The sequence below is a fragment of the Lepisosteus oculatus genome, chromosome 8 (assembly GCF_040954835.1).
Source record: "Lepisosteus oculatus isolate fLepOcu1 chromosome 8, fLepOcu1.hap2, whole genome shotgun sequence".
Taxonomy (NCBI): Eukaryota; Metazoa; Chordata; class Actinopteri; order Semionotiformes; family Lepisosteidae; genus Lepisosteus; species Lepisosteus oculatus.
Genome location: NC_090703.1, coordinates 42,789,390 through 42,807,224, shown reverse-complemented (window position 1 = coordinate 42,807,224; position 17,835 = coordinate 42,789,390). Strand labels below are relative to the sequence as shown.

Sequence of the window (17,835 nt, the reverse complement as noted above, 5' to 3'; positions counted from 1 at the left end):
GCATTGTAATCTGCTGTCATTTTAATAGCCATGATGTTTGTAAGTTATCACCTGGAGACCCAAAACAGCCAATGGGATTTAATTTGTGATGTTAGCTGGCAAATCTGAAGCACTGGTTTGGTTTCAGAACTGTCTGGATTGAGTGTCAAAGCTTTCATACTGAAACCTAGGCTTTTCGGTTAACAGCAGCTTCAAGTTATGTTTCAAAACATTGTTGCCTCTCTGGTACTATTGTATGAAAAAATCAACATTTTTTTTATTCTGCTGCAAAATGAGAGTTACTATTACACTGGTTGAAAATGTACTGAGATTTGTTTTGTGTTTTTTTAAAGGTTTACATTAGCTATGGCATTCACAGTTGCACTAAGAAAAAGAATGCTGCACATTGGCATCGTATTCGTTTTTTTTGTCTTTTCGCTTAAGCAATGACACAATATGACTTTGCATTTTAATTAGCAAACACCATCTTTGGATTTGTGGAATTAAAAGAGTTAGTGAAACCATACAGTAATTAAAGAGTTCTTCCTAATTATAAACAAAAACACCTACTGCCGTGGAGGTTTAAAATGCAGCTTATCAGCAGTTTCAGGAACTGTTCATAAAAATTACTTACAGCTTCCTAAGAGGATCAACAAAGCATCTTGTTTCAGGGTTTATCAGAAGACACCTTTTTTAAACACTTTTTTTTCAAAGAAGGCCTGTTTTGGCTTATTGGAACTAAAATGATTGAATGAAACCATGAATGATCTAAGGCTACCCAAAATGATGTGGTATGTGACTGCTTTATAGCTGTCACTGTGGAATTTTGGTGCAGTCTCAAAGGATGCACACAAGGTCACTGAAACTGTGTGTTCTTATAAAAGCCTGTGACAGTTCAAGATTCTCTGGCCTCTGTGTTTTGTGGATGTGAAGCTCCAGGCCATTGATGGGGGAACAAAGACATCTATGGATCTTCTGCTAAAGACAGAGCAATGTAATTTGGATCTAGAGCTGTGTATTATTAAAGAGTGACATGCGCAGTTGGAGAGAAGCTCAATAACGGGTTTAAGACTCAACTAAATCAACTAAGTATTTCTTGAATCACTTCATCCAGTTTGCCTTTCAATGCCCTGTCTCTCCATAAGTAGGTGTTCCTATACAGAAGAGAAAGTTGATTTAAACAAAGACATTTTACATGCAGCATCTCTCCCATGTTCTTTTAGTTGTCTTTCCAAATTCCAGAACATTTATTAATAATCAGCTTCTGCTCCTTATAAAGTTTCAAAAACCTTGTTTATGAGGACTGTTTCTTCTGAAAGTTCTCCATTGTGCATTTAAATGTGTCTGAAGTTTTTCCTGGTTGTGACCATGGTTACCCTTTTACTGTGGTTTTATAATGTCTTTACTTGCTTTGCCTTAACATCCCACAATTTGTATTGTGGATTTACTGAAAGTAAAAATTGCATTTACTAGACATAAACTGTAAGAAAGTACTTCTCTCCTTATGTGTGCTTATTGTGGTAAGAATGGGATCCATAATTTTAAAAATGTTTTTCTTTCTCAGAGCAGATACAATTTGACAAGTGAAATGCAAAATATACAACATTTAAATGAGCTATTCTACTTGGAACAATATGGCATTGATTCTTTATAAGTTATGTGTTTAATGTATGTAATTTCAGAAAGCACCAAAAGTGAGTACTTGAGAATATGGAGCTTGTCTCATTTAGTTTTAAGAGATGATTCAAACTTCTTCTTTTAGTATGATGTAGATTTAAATGACAGGCTAATTGTTGAAAAGGGAAGGTTTCTTGAATCCTGATTGTACATAATTACATCTGCACAGCAGGGCCACAGATCTGTAGATAATTGTGTGTTCTTCAGTTCCTCTGTGATTAGAATTAGTAGTAGTTCAAGACCAATACTTTCCCTAATGTTATTATAAATTAATTCTACTGATAAAATTCACTGAAGACTATGTTAAGAATATAGTAAAGAGGCTCTCAATTACTTAGTTTTGGTTAAGTTAAACATGATAAAAATAACTTGTGTTAAATTGATGATTCATCTATGTTTTTTTTTTATTTTATCATTCAGAAACACATTCAGAACTGAGTTTTATCTTCTTTGTTTTTCCATTGGCTAAATTCAGACCTCCCTTAAATATGGAAAAATCAAAATTTAAAAAGCAGTAGTTGAGTATCTCACTCTCAACCAAGAAAGTGTCTGGGTTGCATTAGAACACCTAGCATAAAAGTTGTCTACTGGTCTACCTCTTTCTGTTGAAGCTATACAATGTGAGTTGATGCTTAGTGTCATGATATTAACATCATGTGCCCATTGAAATTCCACAGAGAAAGAGTTACATCCATTTTATGGTGTGTGTTATAATCCTACATCTGCCTAGAATGAAGAGTTGAATTTATAGTAAATATGCCAATTTAGGAGTCACTGTGACTTGTACACCAGAAATGAGGTCCTATAGTGCAATTTAAATTCCTCCACTGTAGCTTCTTAATTTATTGCAGTGTAGTTGTCATTCCTATCACTGAATTTTGATCACTGAATTTCTGATAATGTGAATAATATATCAACAGTACTTCATAACATTTAGAAATCCTGCTCCAGCCAAGAGCTACTTTAGTGTGACAGGATTTGTAAGACTGAACTGTTGCTGCTTATATTTTATTAGTGTGATGGTTAGCAACAGTGTGGTTGCTCTGAACACCATGTTGTTATTACAAAGATTATAATTCATTACACTTGTCAGCTTATTTAAAAACTGTATTGTGAAAACTAAGGATTTAGGAATTAATGATGGGAATTATGGACTGCATTGTGGTGCAGTGATTAGCATTGCTGCCTAGCAGTGCTGGGGCCCTGGGTTTATTTCTGCAGTGCTACAGTATGTCTATGCATGGACTTTGCATGATCTATCCATGTTCATGTAGGTTTACTCTGGGTCTATTAGTTTCCTCCCACAGTCCAAAGACATACTAGTAGGTTAATTGGTGTCTAGGCACTGATTGGCACTGGTTATGTGCATGTCTGTACCTGTGTGCCCTGCTGTGAACTAGTATGCTGTTCAGTATCCCTCCTTGTGCCTGGTACTTGCCAGGATAAGCTCTGTCTCTTCTGTGACCCTGAATTGGATGAAGCAGTTAGAAAACTTACTTGGATGTTTGATACATGTACAGGATGGCTGTGCAGAACATTCATTTATAGACTAAAGTATACATCAGTGTAAACTAAAATTAAAGAAAAACAATGCATGAAAGCCACCATTGGCATAATTGTTGATTAAACATTGTTTATGGGAATGTATTCTCTGTAGAATTTGCCAGATATAGATTAGAACTCTCCTTGGAGAGACACACATAACATATTGTTTTTCTTATTGTCATTTTGGCCTGAACTTTAAGATACTAACCATTTTATTCTCACAAAAAAGAACTTCTTTGTTCCAAAAATTTAGAAAGCAGCAGCTCTGAATTAGCCTTTTGCTAAAAACAATTTCTAATTATAGCTCACCAGAGGGTGATGATTGCATACCAGCAGTCCTGTGAAACATGTGGAAAACCTGATAGAATTAAAATCATCAGTTCCTTTCCCTGTTTGAAACCTAATACATAGCCTTCAGAATAATTACAAGTAACCATAAGTTCATAGCATGGTTCTTACATAGTAGCATAGCACTGATCACATTAGTGAGAGGCTTGTAGAGGTGCATGTTTATCCAAAATAACTAGTTATAAGACATAATAACAAATCAATAGAATGCTTAATAAGCTTGAGATTTACACTATAAAACATTATGTGAACTTATTAATTAATTATTTACGTTTTTCATGTAAAAATGCATTTTAAGGCTATAGTTCACAATGACACTCTTTTCATAAAATTTTGCTACACCCTCAAATAGGTAAAAGAGGATAATTCTGGTTATGTCTAGATTATACAAGCATACTGGAACTCCACCCAACAACTGGTAAAAACAAGTAGGTGCGTTAAAGGTACTTCCTGGTTTTCACAGTCAGAACAATTAGCTATCATCCTTTGTATTGAATGGTTATAGTGGGATACCCTGGTCAGTGAGCTTATTTGATTCCATTACGTAGATTTGAGCATACGAAATATGTTAATCATAATTCTGTATCAAAATAAGAATAGAAGAAGTAGAAAAATTAAATTCCACCTATATTCAAATTAAATGTTATTGTCAGAATCAAAATCTAGTTTTTTTCACATACAGTGGAAATTTTCATTTGGCCTCGCTTAGACAACAATAGAAAAACTACATAAAACAGCATATTTTACAGATGTATACAATTAATAAATCAATCTAATATAAATAACAGTATCATAAAATATAGTACAAAAACAAAAGATTCATGTATAAGTTGCATGCATGTATACAGTATGCTGTCAATGCAATGCTGTGAATGGGCTTATACTGTACATCAGAGTTTTCTTCTGCACTCATCTATATAAATAGTTATAAGCGGAGACTTATGACTGCTACAATTAGCTTGTTTTTAAAGGTCCACCTGGTACTGTCCATTGTCAGGAAAATGAAAAAAATACTTTTTCTTAAATTATGCTTTCTGGTTTTCTTAATAAGGCCACAGAAATGCTTGCAGTCACAAAATTGTGCATGGAACAAAAGGTGAATCTTGAGTTAATGTCATTGCTTGTATTATTTGATGGCATCTGCTGTCATTGAAACCAATGTGCCTGGCTTTGGTTTACTGGTACATTCATAAACATTTAAAATGGAATATTTAGAATTAATATTTTATTTATTCTTTTTTTCATTTTGTGTTTACTAAACATTTTAGACATTAAAGTCACATACTGTATATTGATTGACAAATGGATGTTAGAATGTCAGAAAAAATGTAGAGTAGCTAATGCGTGATTAAATAGAAATGACTATTGTTGGAACTTTACTTGCTGTTTCAACAAGTATGCCTTTTCTGTTTTCTCAGAAGTCTTTGATGTAGTATTTTTTTAACTACATACAGTAGGAAGTAACTCAAGTTGATAAACCTTACAATTGAATTAGAAATGGATCTTCTGGAAATGGAACATATAATGTTCCTAATGTTTTATTGCGATTGAGATCCTGTGTCTTTTCTTTGCAGGTAACATCATATGGATGTCATGACAATGGAAGATGTGAATTGTAACTGACTGGTTTTACAAAATGGTACAATGGATGACATAAACAGCTCTAACTCTAAGCACAAAGATTCTAATGGATTTGTTAATAAAGTATTTAATATTTCCCTAGACGTGGAGAATACAACAGGCATAATGAGAATACAGGAACCTGACCTCTGTGAAACACCTGTTGTGTGTCAGGGTGTAGGTAAGGAGAAAGTGGAATTAAACAGGAAGCCTAAAAACACTGGAATCTGGAGAATCATCACCAGGAAGAAGAATCCAACAGGATATGGAAGAAGGCCCCATTCTATGATTCTTCCTGGAGAGACTGCGGTACCTAAGTTATCATTTGTAGACAAGGTGAAATCTTTCAAGAAACTGAAGTCTACATCAGTTTTTAGAGGGAAAGGAAGCAAGAATGCAAAGTTCAGCACTATTCTTAAAGATGAACAGGAAGAGGAGTCACACTTCAGAGACCCCTCCTCCCACGTATTTTCACAAAGGAACTTGTTCAGAAATCGAGGTAAAAGACATTCCTACGCAGGCTGCACCAAAGACTTTGACTGCTCATTTGAAGATGTAGACATTACAGTACCTTCTGAAAACATTGATAATGAAAACCAATGGCTCAGGGAACTCTCAAATCATCAGAATGGTTTTAAATCCATTGAGGGTGTGTCTTACATAAAGAGGACACATACCAATTTCTCAAACTGTAACAATGCAACTCTGCTTGAAGAATACAGTATAAAGGACTGCCCAAAGACATTTCAGGGAGGAAGAAAATCTAAAGGTGCTGATGTTTGGAGTTACCTAAGGAAAATTTCTTTTATTGGGAAAGGGAACTCAAATCTAGCAGAAAAAAGTTTTGACTCTGAATTAAATACCTTTGACAAGACAATTGATTCAGATTGTGCCTCCTCTGACTTTGAATGTATCAGAGATCCTAACTCCTCCCCTAAACACGCAAGTGCTGATACCAAAGGTAATCATTTTGGTGGTTTATTCAGGTGGTTTAGTAATGTGGCTGAAACAGCAAGGAAGTGGAGAAACTCTTCACGGTCTTTTTCACCCCCAGAAGAAGGCCACTCTTCTTTGGGAACTCATAGTGCTCAGAGATCTGGTGAGTTTAGTCAAGTTATATCATTAAGCTCAAAGAATGAAACTAAGATCATGTCCCCAACTCCCAAGACTGTTCTGTCCTCAGACCCAAGTTTATGTGATACCCTTTCATCTCCTAGTTTAATAGGAGAATCTCCACAGGTGACTTTAAAGTCATGGAGAACCTGTCCAGATTCCCCCAGTCCTAATGGATACCTGTCTGTAGCAGCTGAAGCATCTCCACACTCACCTCACAAATTGGTGGCTTCTATAGAGAATCGCGAAAGCCACATACCTGCTGAAAGTGGGATTTGCCTTGAAAAAGAACCAGAGTCAGATAGAACTTCAAGCCACAATGATACAGGAAATTGTCTAGATTCCATGAATGACTTTGTTTCTACCAAAGAAAGACAGGATCAAACTGGGCACAAGAATGATGAAAATGAAGAAAATTACTCAAACAGCAAAACTGCTCCACATCACTCAGGAAATAAGGTAAGGTTTTTTAAATGATTAAAAAGGTATTTAAGCTATACATTTAATCATTTAATACAATTAATTACATTACAAATAATTTAGTAAAAACATGCACGTATGTATGGTTATAAATGTATTGATTTATATGATTTATTGTACATACACCATATACTATTAATATTGTTTAGTTCACCAACTCTGGCATGCTTCTGTGAAGTGAGATCAACATTTTTTCTTTCTTTTAGCGTGCACCTTTTAACTAAACAAATACATAACTTTTAAATGCCACTATTCTTGAATTAATTCAGCACATTACAATTTTAAGTGTTACTTCAGTCAATTTATACTTCAGTCTTATTATTCTTTATTTTTTAATGTGTAATATCTTACTCTTTATTACAATAATAGTACAACTTTTTATACACTTACTCACTTTGTCTTTCTTGTTTTTTATCATTTTTCATTAGAATATGATTACAAAATAGATTGTATGTTATGTATTGAAACTATTAGAATTAAAATTATGACAGTACAATTATTTTTAACAAATATAATTTCTCCAAATGTGCTACTTCACAATACCAGATAAAGTTGGAATCCCTTTTGTTTAACTAATCATTTTTCAAGATGGATTTACCATAACACATTGAGAAGCTGAGTTGCCCTTAAACAGTTAGAATTCCATATATAAATTCAGTACTACACTTTCACTCATTTGAAAAAAAAAAACAATTTGAAAACTGGCTTTAACTGGCCATAGGTTTACAAGTACATTCAATAACAGTGAAAATGTCATAAACTTATAGAAATACCTTTACACATTAGCAACCTTCTTACCAGTAAAACTATGAATGGTTACATTGAGTACAGAACAAAATACAAGATTAACAATAACTGTACATTAGGTTATCAGTCAAATCTAAATTCATATAATGAATATTTTAATTATATTCTTGTTAACTGGTGAGAGTTTATTATTATGTTGATGAAATTTACACGATTCAAAGTTTATTATGTTGAAATTTGTTAAGTGTGCTCCAGTTGGTCATGAACAGCTCTAATGAATTAATTATATCAACTTTATATATTATCATTATATATTATGAAATGTGGATAGGCATACTTAAAATCATAAACTGCTTGGTGTTTTACTTTTTCTTTAACCAACCTAAAAAGACAGTAATTTAACAAATTGGGAATATTGCTGAATAATACAGTTTCTTTGGAAAACACACACCAATTTTTGGATGAAAAATTCATCGGTTATATAATGTTAACTTAGGTATGTTTATGCAAAACGTAAACCAGATGCTATTAACATTCTAGAGAGGTTTAACAAAAGCTCTTCATAATGTATTGTAATAACTGACTAAAATACTGTTTTTCTTGTGGTAAATGTGAATGCAGCAATAATTACTCATAGACAAAATTACTACTGATACCATACATTTCATATTCTAGTCCTATAATATTCCCTGTCTGCCATTAACAGAGCTAAAACCAGTCAATTCAGTGAGTGACATGATTAGATTTCGTATTGAAGAAAAGTCTTTGATACCGGGCAATTGTAAAAAAATGTACACAGTTATAAATATCTCTAGAGACATGTTAATAGGCATTTGCTAACTTTTTACTTATAGTGTTTACTAGATAAATTACAAACCTGAAATACTGGCTGTTCTCCAATGCCTAAACAACCTTGTAAAGATGTCAGGACCTATTTACTAATTGTGTTGTTCCATTAACTAGCAGTGTATTTCTTTGACAATAAGCAGAACAGCAGTTTACAACACCACATTTTCAGTGAGTCAATGGTATCATTATGTTTCTTCATTGAATCCCCTTCTTAAATACAATGACAACAGCAAAGTTGGATTTTCTTAGCTTGTGGTTGTTAATTTCTTTTTTCAGTAATGCAATAGTTCTTAAGATCAATTTCTGCACAATATACAGTACCAGCAGAGGGAAATAACATTTTAATATACATCCATCCATCTTTTTACCACTTCATCTGATTCAAAGTTGCAGGGAAACCAGAGTCTCTCTCGGCAAGCAACATGTTCAAAGTGGGCTACAAACTGGATGGGACACCAGTCCATAGCAGGGCACACACAGACTCATGTACACTCAGACCAGAGCTGGTTTTCCCAAAAGCCAATTAACCTGCCAGTATATTTTTGGACTGTGGGAGGAAACCAGAGCACCTGAAAGAAATCCACCTGAACACACGAGAACATACAAACTCCACTCAAATAGCACTCCAGGTCTAGAATTGAACCAGGGCTCCAGTGCAGCCTTGCTAACTACTGTGCCATTGTTCCCCAGCATTTTAATATAAAGCGCAATATTTTAGTTTTGTAAAGTCAAATATATGACATTCGTCTATATCAAACCCAAAAGGCAAGTGGTATCTTGACTACATATCTCCAGCATGTATAGCACATTACAATACATTTAAAATCTTATGGCAAATAACATGGAGTCTTCTGTTATGTCATTTATTTTGCATACCTTGTTCATGTATGTTCCAAAAACATGTAATAAAAACCTGTGGCAAATGAAATCCTTTCTAATGTGCCATTACATCTGGGAACTGTAACTGTAGTTTAACTATGAGATAAGAAAGAAATTAAAGAGAAGAAAATAAATAATGTTTCTTTTCAGAGAGGATATTATTTCTCAGTCTCAATATTTCTCAGAACAACCACTATCAGGTTGTCGGTTATTTGTTTATAACATGAATTGGAGTAGTCTAATAATTGTGTGGTCTAGTTTTGGATTAAAATAGTTTTTCAGTTTTTGTCTTTTAAAACATATGTACTGAAATACTTTTGCTCCACCTGCTGGGGAACAGAGAGAATATACAAAAATCCATTTTAACCCCTTTACAGATCTGAGAACTATCTTGATAAAAAAAATATATATCTTTTGAGAACATGCCTATATATTTTTGTCAGGTCAGTTTAAAGTACCAACTGTTCAAGGAAATTGACTTAACCATATAATTCGCTGTCTAATGGCTAAAAATTGTAGTTCATGGGTATTCAAATTGACAGTTATTTTTATTTTTTGAATAAATTGATTTATTAGAAGTATTTCTCAATTTTAAGTCCTGACCTCTATAAAACATTTTAAGATCCAAATATGTATTAATGTTACTGTAATAACAGTATTAGATTAGAATGGTATGTTATGAGTAAATGATGAAGTTGTAAAGTGAAGTAGAATTACTTGTATAGCCATGCCTTAATTATCACATAATAACATTTTTTTGTAATGTTAAACCTTTTCATTATGACTTAGAGTTCTGTCAGCATGATACATTACCAGCATGATACATAAGGGAAATAAAAAAAAACACTGTACATAGAGATGTACACAAAATTAATCAGATCTTTCTTGAACACACTTTTAATTCTACTTCCTTTAAAAATGCATATCTAATAGCCACCTTACAAAGACATGCAGACTCTGTATGGCAAGCCAAACTATAATTTAGAGATGTAACACCTGTCAAAGAATGGTAGCCAATATGGTTTAAATTAGATAATAGTTTCTCTCCCTTCATTTTTCATCCGAAACAAGGATCTGCCCGATGACCACTGTTTGGAGATGGAAAACCAACATGTCCCAAGCCTGTCAGAGCTCAACAGCTCCTCTTTAATCGTCACTTCACCAAAATGGAAGAAGCGTCGCCCAACCTCAGCCTACACTATGATTCTGAACCTACAGAGTCCAATTCTAGAGGAGGGGTCTGTTTCAGCCTTTGAAGCCAAGACTGGCCATGTGGATGAAGACCCAACAGCTTTGAAAAGCCAGATTTTTCCTAACAATCAGTCTGACGTCCCCCTGAAAAGGCCAGTTATGCGACAGAGACCTCATTCTGTAATAGATGGGGCTTCTGTCACCAAGACAGAGTCTCTGCATCCTCTCAGAGTAAGAACTGATGACCCCTGTCCTTGCCTGTCTGCTTCTCTCATGATGTATGAGTCCTGGACACCACCTTAAGCTGCACTGTCATTCTGTCTCTTGCCTTTCTGTGTGGCTTTAGCATGACTAACATATGCTGGAAACTTAAAAGCATCTTTCAAAATGTGGATAATATTAATACGGTCACGAGAACTGCTGAAAGTCAAGTAGCCTCCAACGTAGTTTTTAAAGGTAGGAGTTTCTGTGAGATTCTATGCCCCTTGTGCTCTGAATATGCCTAATTCCACATATTATTAGTTTAACTGTAATTAGACTTCACTAGTAAAAGCAAACAGAATATCACAGCTGAGCAGTTCAAAAAGCACATTGTAATGGGAAAACTCTGTTTTTTGTACCTGTATCTTGCACTCAAATTAGCTTGCCCCTTTTTAGAATTTAGCAGCTGCTGCAATGAGAGGTTTTTATTAATATGAATTTATATTAATTCAATATAAATATTTATTTTAGGCATTTGGATACAAACATTCTTTCCCCACTGGGCACAACTTGCTTTTGCTCTCTCCCTCTCAATAGTAATGTTATGTTTAATTTCCCAAGTCACAACAGATTGAGGAACTACAGCAGGTTTTATTAGATTTATTTGGGAAAAAGTAAATTCTATTTGATATATGTTTCTAAACTAAAAATACTTATTAATTTCTTATGTTGGTCATAAATCCCAAAACAATCTTTTCTTAAGTCTGTTCTTACAATTTGCAGTTGATATTTGTATATATATATGTAGCAAAGGGTCATATACAGTACCTAGTACAAGCATTTCTGAAATGAAAGAAAAGTTATATTGTGGTAAATTAATTTTATTTAAGTAGTTAAATATGCTGCCATGTGCTTTTTATAAAAGATTGCTTTATAACTTGATTTTCAAACAATAAAACTTCAGATGATTTACAGTTCAGAGTTTGTTACTTTCATAAACAGGGACAGATAATAAGGTTTTTAGGGGTGTTATTGCTGGTTCCATGGTGATTTAAGAATAAGGAGATGTATCATTACTATCAGCTGTAAATCCGTATTATGAAGGCAATGCAGTTCTAATCACTCAGTGATGTTTAGAGTAAACACTTCTTTTTCATCAGTATTTATTCCAGGACATCCAACTCAGCACTTTTTATAATCCACTAGAGATGTGACACTCAGAGAGCGTTTATCCTATGTGAGAGATGTTTCTGTCTTGGCTTGTTTCTTCTTGAGATTGACAGAGTAGACTATCTTCATGCTTCGTTTCAAAGGATAAAAAAGACAGGTCTGTTTGGCTTATATCATATCCATTAAAAAAAGATAAGAAAAAGATGCTCTTTCTCAACTCATTTATTATTTATGTGTTAACTTCTCACAATCCAATTTTTGTTACACCCTCTGTGTCATTAACAGGTTTAGTGTACGAAATGGCAAAACATAAAAAAATATATTTCACATATAATTTTTGCACTTTAGATTTATGACCCATTTTCTAAAATGGCTTCAGTCACTCATCTTTTATGTTTAGTTACAATTCATGCTCCACAAATGAGCCCTCCACTGAGAACCTTTTGTTTTTCTTGCATTATTTAATAAAGTTTTGATGATGAAGGAGGTCAACAAGAGACAGTATTGTCTTTCAGTGTTTCAGTTAAATTCTAATAATGAATTAAACAGGCCAGTAAATATAAAGGGACAGAGCACTTAATTGTTGAGGTTGAGGAAATGACAATGCTGGCTCAAAAATCATTGTCACTTACAAGGAATGAACCAGGGAGCTGCAGCAATGGTAAAGTTAGGATGGAAGAAGGGGTGTAGTAAAGCAGCATGCAGAATTATGGGCAGCCAGTGATTATTAAATGTAGCAGGGCAGGCGTTTGACACAAGAATAAGACCTTCTCTTGACCTTCTGTTGCACAGTGTCACACCATTTTGTGCTACCACTCTCTAGACACATGAACTGGAGTTTAGTTTCCTTTTCCGTAAACTGTGTGCAAGAAACTTCTTCCAATGGCTTTAAGTGTATCAACAGATGGCATGCAGATTTTTGGAGACAGCTGAAAGAAATTGAAGGAATGCAATTCAATGTCAACTCAATTGTTATAGTTTAGAATGTTCAGCAGGCAATTAGCTGTTTTGTGTTTTACTGTGGTGAACGAGTTACATTCTTATAATGGTGTAGCTTCATTAAACAAGTATATATTGATTTATGACTACTTAAGCCAGCTGTAGTGATTCTGCAGTAATTTCTATGCTATTGTTATCTATTGCATATATATTTTGTGGCAAGACTAAGACTGAATAATCATGCTGATACAAGCACACCTACAGCTTACCACCCACTCACATATATATATAGCATTTATGGTAATGAATCAACAAGATACCAACATTTTACATTAATTAGGAGACTGCCACAAAGCTACAATCTATGTACTAGATCAAACCAGTTTGGGAGGGTTTACATCTATCGTGGACAGTATATACTTTGTTCTTCATTCTTCTTTTCTAGCTCTCTGCTTTCATACTTTTTTCTGTGATTGCACTGTTTAGTCCATCTTGGTTGGGAACAAAATACATCTTTTAAAAAACTGGGAAAATCAAAGACATTTTCTGTCAGCAGCTTTTCTTCACTGTATATTGTCTTTCTTTCCCCTAAACTAAATCCCTACGTTTTCAATTAATCTACTAATCAAGTTTTTTTTTTCATTATTTTTGCCACTTTGGAAAAATGCTTATTAGCTCAGAAACTACTCAATAAATTATGGAACAATAATAATTTATTCACTCTTTAGTTTTCAGCAAAATCCCCAAGAACTTTCTAAATGTATCTCCACAATTTGTAAGTAAAAACAATTGATTTTATGTAGTTGGAAACCATGAGGCACTACAGTTGATTGCATTTATCTTATTAATGCATTCTAGAACATTCTCAGCACATATTTTGAGCCAACTAAAACATCTTGAGGGATTCTTAATTTGTCTCAAAATCCATGAAAATGTTTCATGAAAATCGTATACAAATTTGTCACATAACATTGAAAATAATAAAAAAATATCTAACTGTACTTTTGGAAAATATTCATCATTATTTATTGACATTAAGTTCATATACAGTAAATACCAGTCAAAATAATACAGCTGTGTCAAATGTAAGGCAACAAATGAAATATATTTTTTTCCTAAGAAATGGTCCTGATTTGTCTAAATTACTTATTTTTTTGCAGCCACTCTCTCGTCCTCCAGGACACTCTCCCTGTGGTTCATCTTTTAAAGCCGCACTGCAAAGATGTCATTCTCTGCCACTTTCACAGAGCACTCCAGCAGGCTTGGATGAAGCAGGCTGGAGCCACTTGCTGCACCAACCAGGTATTACAGACCCTAAATGCTTATTTATTAAGGTTAGACTGCAGAAAGAGAGCAAGGCCTTTTAGGTTCATGAAAAAAGGGGAACAGTATTTTGGTGTGGGGGTCGTGGAAGAGAACCGGTGGTCTAAGACCAAATCGTGATAAATAGATGGTGCTTTCAACTCCTGAAGCACTCTGATTTTTAAGATTGACTTTATTTTGAACTATATGCGCAACTCATAATACAAACCCTCTTTCTTTTCTGTATTAAAATTCCTTTATGAAGTATGCTTTATGTTGGTAAGGCTGATTTGTTTTAAAGTAAGAAAATCCTACAATGTTTCGAAGGACTTGTATGTGACGTTTTTCTCCATGCTAATTAGGGAATGTGAGGTGATCAGGAACCACAAAACCTGGCTGCAGGTGGCCTGGTGTGTGAATGCTGAGTTTACATCAGTGTCCATCTTTCCAACAGCTGAGGCCATGTTGACACGTGATGGTGATGGAGGCACAAGCAGGAGGCGGAGGCTAATAAGGCCTGGAGCTGAACAGCTGCTAGTCAATAATGTAAGTGAAAGAGAAAATGCTTTCTCAGTCTTTAGACCGCACACCAAAAGGTCATTGAGCTGTGCGGTAAAGCACACATTTCACAGGCAAATGTAGACGCAGTTTATTTTCATGTCTTTCTCCAAAGACGGAAGTCTTCAGTTGTCATAAATTGGCACAAACCAGCAAGAGGAGCTTAAAAGCTGGTATACTATGTTATAATTGGGTAATAGTCTTGGGAATAAATGCTGTAAATACTCAAAAAGGTATTCTTGTCTGACAACATGGGTATATTCACCATTATACATGTATTCCAGCCAGCGTGTCGCCATAACGTTTCTGTTTTTAGTGGCTGGTCTACAAGATTGACAGTACCTCTTAGGGTATTTAAGTTTTGCCTTGGTCTCCGCTCCAGACAAGGAACATCTACATGGTCTTGTTTCATTGTTTTTCTCTCATCTTTCCTTAACTCAGTGTTTTTAAATCCCCACTTACACATTTAATTAGGCATTGGAGATTTCTACCCAATTCCTTCCATGTCACCCAATAACACTTCTCACTTCATTAATCTGTATTATAAACAAACTACTTAACCAGTTCTGCTGTTTTAACTCTTCACTCAAACAGCCCACATATTTCTTTACTAGGTGTATGGACAATTTAATCATTGATCACCACTTGCACCCCTGACACAGCAGCAAGTTTGTTATTTCCCTCTTTAATACCTTTCACACAGAGACCACTGTCTGCTGATGGTAAAGTAGGAGTACTCAGGACTCCACTTGTGTTACCTAGACTCCCTTCGCTTTTGACTGGAAACAGAAGATAAACTGCTACTGTACCAGGCGCTGCCCTCCTCCTTCACATGCTAATGCCTCACATCACCCTGGTTCAGCTGGCAAGGCCTGTCTTTGGCATATCAGTCTAGTCTAAGCTATGCTTCACTCACTAGAGTCCCACGAGTCTCTTAAGCTAGCTCAACCTCACTTGGTCTCTACCAAGACCTGCCTTCAGATCTTCCACTCTCTTCCCATCCATACTGGAGTCTCCTGTCTGTTCTTATATACCTTCCAATTATCCAGGGGAGTGGCCAATTCCACACAGGGCTGATCCTTTCTGCTCTTCTCTCGCATGTGGAATCTCACCCCCTTTGGATGCCAAATACTCAGTTAGCCCACGTGCGTCTCCTTTTTAACCTGGCCTTTCTCCTTAATAGGAGGTTTTCTCTAAGAGACACCTCTTCCTCACAGCGTGCTTATCATTTGCTTGTCACATGCATGTCACATGCATGTACAACAAAATGAATACAATTACAATAATGCTAGCACAATAAAAGTAAGAAGTATTGTAGTATGCTCCTTTGATTTTTTTAATACCTCCATTTGCTATGTATCTTTTTTCTTTAAATATTTAGGGTCTTAATTTGCTTATTTAATATACTACACAATCTGTAATAGTTTAGAAATGTTGAATATTTGTATATTATAAGAACATGGTTGCTTACTTTCAGAAGGCTACTTGAGAGGCCAGAGAATGACTAGGAAAGCAAGGCATGGGAATTAACTCAGAATATTCCAAGGGGTTAGAGAGACAGGTGTGAAGGTATGTTAATAAGTTATGTTAAAAGGAGAGCCGATAAAATATTATTTTCTTGTATTCATTTTTGCGTGGAGAGACACACATAATGTAAATTTTCAAGTGATTTGCTCTGTTGGTTAACTTGAAAATTGATTTGGAAACCAAGAAAAACAGAGTGAAGTTCAATTTTTAAAGGCTTTTTTGTAATGTGCTTTCCCCTAACATATTGCACAATTGAGCAGTAACCGATAGTTACTTCAGTAAATGAAGTAAACGAGGCTTCTGTCACAGTGAAATGCTGCTAAACAATTTAACATCTTGTCATTATTTGTGATGGACTTGGCAGATGAAGAACAGTTTTAGGATGCAAATTGTGCTTTAGGGACATGGTGATATTAATGCAAATTACATATTTAAAAATGCAATTAATATCAATAGTTATATTAGTGATCAAATTGTCTTAATTGGAAGTTAAATATAATATCTGGTACTGCAGATATTATTTTACCAGTATTGTTAGTTTTGAAGAATTCATTAAGGTAATCTATTTTAAAATAAAATTATGCAATGCAAAATATGTATTCATGTCAACTCTATGTGCCTCAGAATTTTTTTAAATATCCATTTTGTTATTTTTGAATGAAGAGGGTGCCTGACGAAACTGACATTATACACTTTATGTTATTTCTGTGTTGTGTTCGCTGTCTTCGGGCTCTCCCTTTAATCCTTCACTTACAGGGCTGTACTTCAAAGCATTTTACTTGAAGTATTCCCAGGCATGTCCACGGTAACCTGATTTAGAGATGAGCTAAACTCATGAACTGGCTGATTACCTCTTGCAGAAGGACGTGGTTGCCATGACATAACAATTTTGTCTTAGTCTCTGTAGATACCTTGTTCAAGAGGAGGGTGCACTTGAATGTGTGTGCATTAATTTTAAAAAAGAAGCTGAAATATTAAGCACCAGGAAAATTAAATTTTAAAATAACATTTGCAAAATCCACTTCAATACTCGGATAAGCTAGCGAAGGGTCACTGCAGCACACTTGCTTTAACTACAAAGGCTTTCAGAGTATGTAGATTTTGTACTGCAGTGGATTAGCACTATATCTTAATGCAGCAGTCTCTCTTTCCTCTCTTTGATTTTGCTGTATTTGGAGTGTGCTAGTTTTTTCTAAGAAGAAAACAACAAGAATTAAGTCTAGTTAATTGTGAAAAAAAACTTATTTGTGTAGCAGTGATCTAATACATATTTTTTTCACGCTGGCTGCAGTACTTAATACAGTATTGGAGGAAAAACTCTGAAACCTTTTTTTTACGGTCACAGAGAAGCAAGGCTAGTTTTTTTTGATGAGATCCACTTGTTTAGGGTCAGTGATAAACAAGACTGATTATTAAGAAGAGTGATTATTTTTTGGAGACATTTAAGGAGATATTATTCTTGTTACTGCATTTATCTCATTATGCAGCTGTATGTATTAACAGATGAGTCAGCAAGATAACAAAGCAAAAGAGAATGGGAAGGGACAAATGATTAAAAAAAATAATCTCTTCCTCTCATGCATGTAAATTTAATAACCCTCCATACAGATGTTAAGGCAGTGCTCACCTCTAATACGTAAACATGTTTTATAGATGCATTTTTTTCAGGCATTAGAAATCTTTTGAAGACTAGGCACAGAGGACACTTTT

The 17,835-nt window shown here is 34.7% G+C and overlaps 1 protein-coding gene across 5 annotated transcripts in view; it reads left to right on the top strand.

The window, feature by feature from the left end:
- Positions 1-17,835, top strand: part of arhgef9a (Cdc42 guanine nucleotide exchange factor (GEF) 9a) — a 145,412-nt gene that overhangs the window by 12,739 nt on the left and 114,838 nt on the right. For all 5 annotated transcript variants that reach the window (XM_069193471.1, XM_069193470.1, XM_015351402.2 and 2 more), the window contains exons 2-5: positions 5,124-6,741; positions 10,309-10,659; positions 13,899-14,040; positions 14,495-14,586. In XM_069193471.1, coding sequence (XP_069049572.1) covers positions 5,194-6,741; positions 10,309-10,659; positions 13,899-14,040; positions 14,495-14,586 — 2,133 coding nt within the window. In that variant the 5' untranslated portion in view covers positions 5,124-5,193. The remainder of the gene's footprint in view (positions 1-5,123; positions 6,742-10,308; positions 10,660-13,898; positions 14,041-14,494; positions 14,587-17,835) is intronic.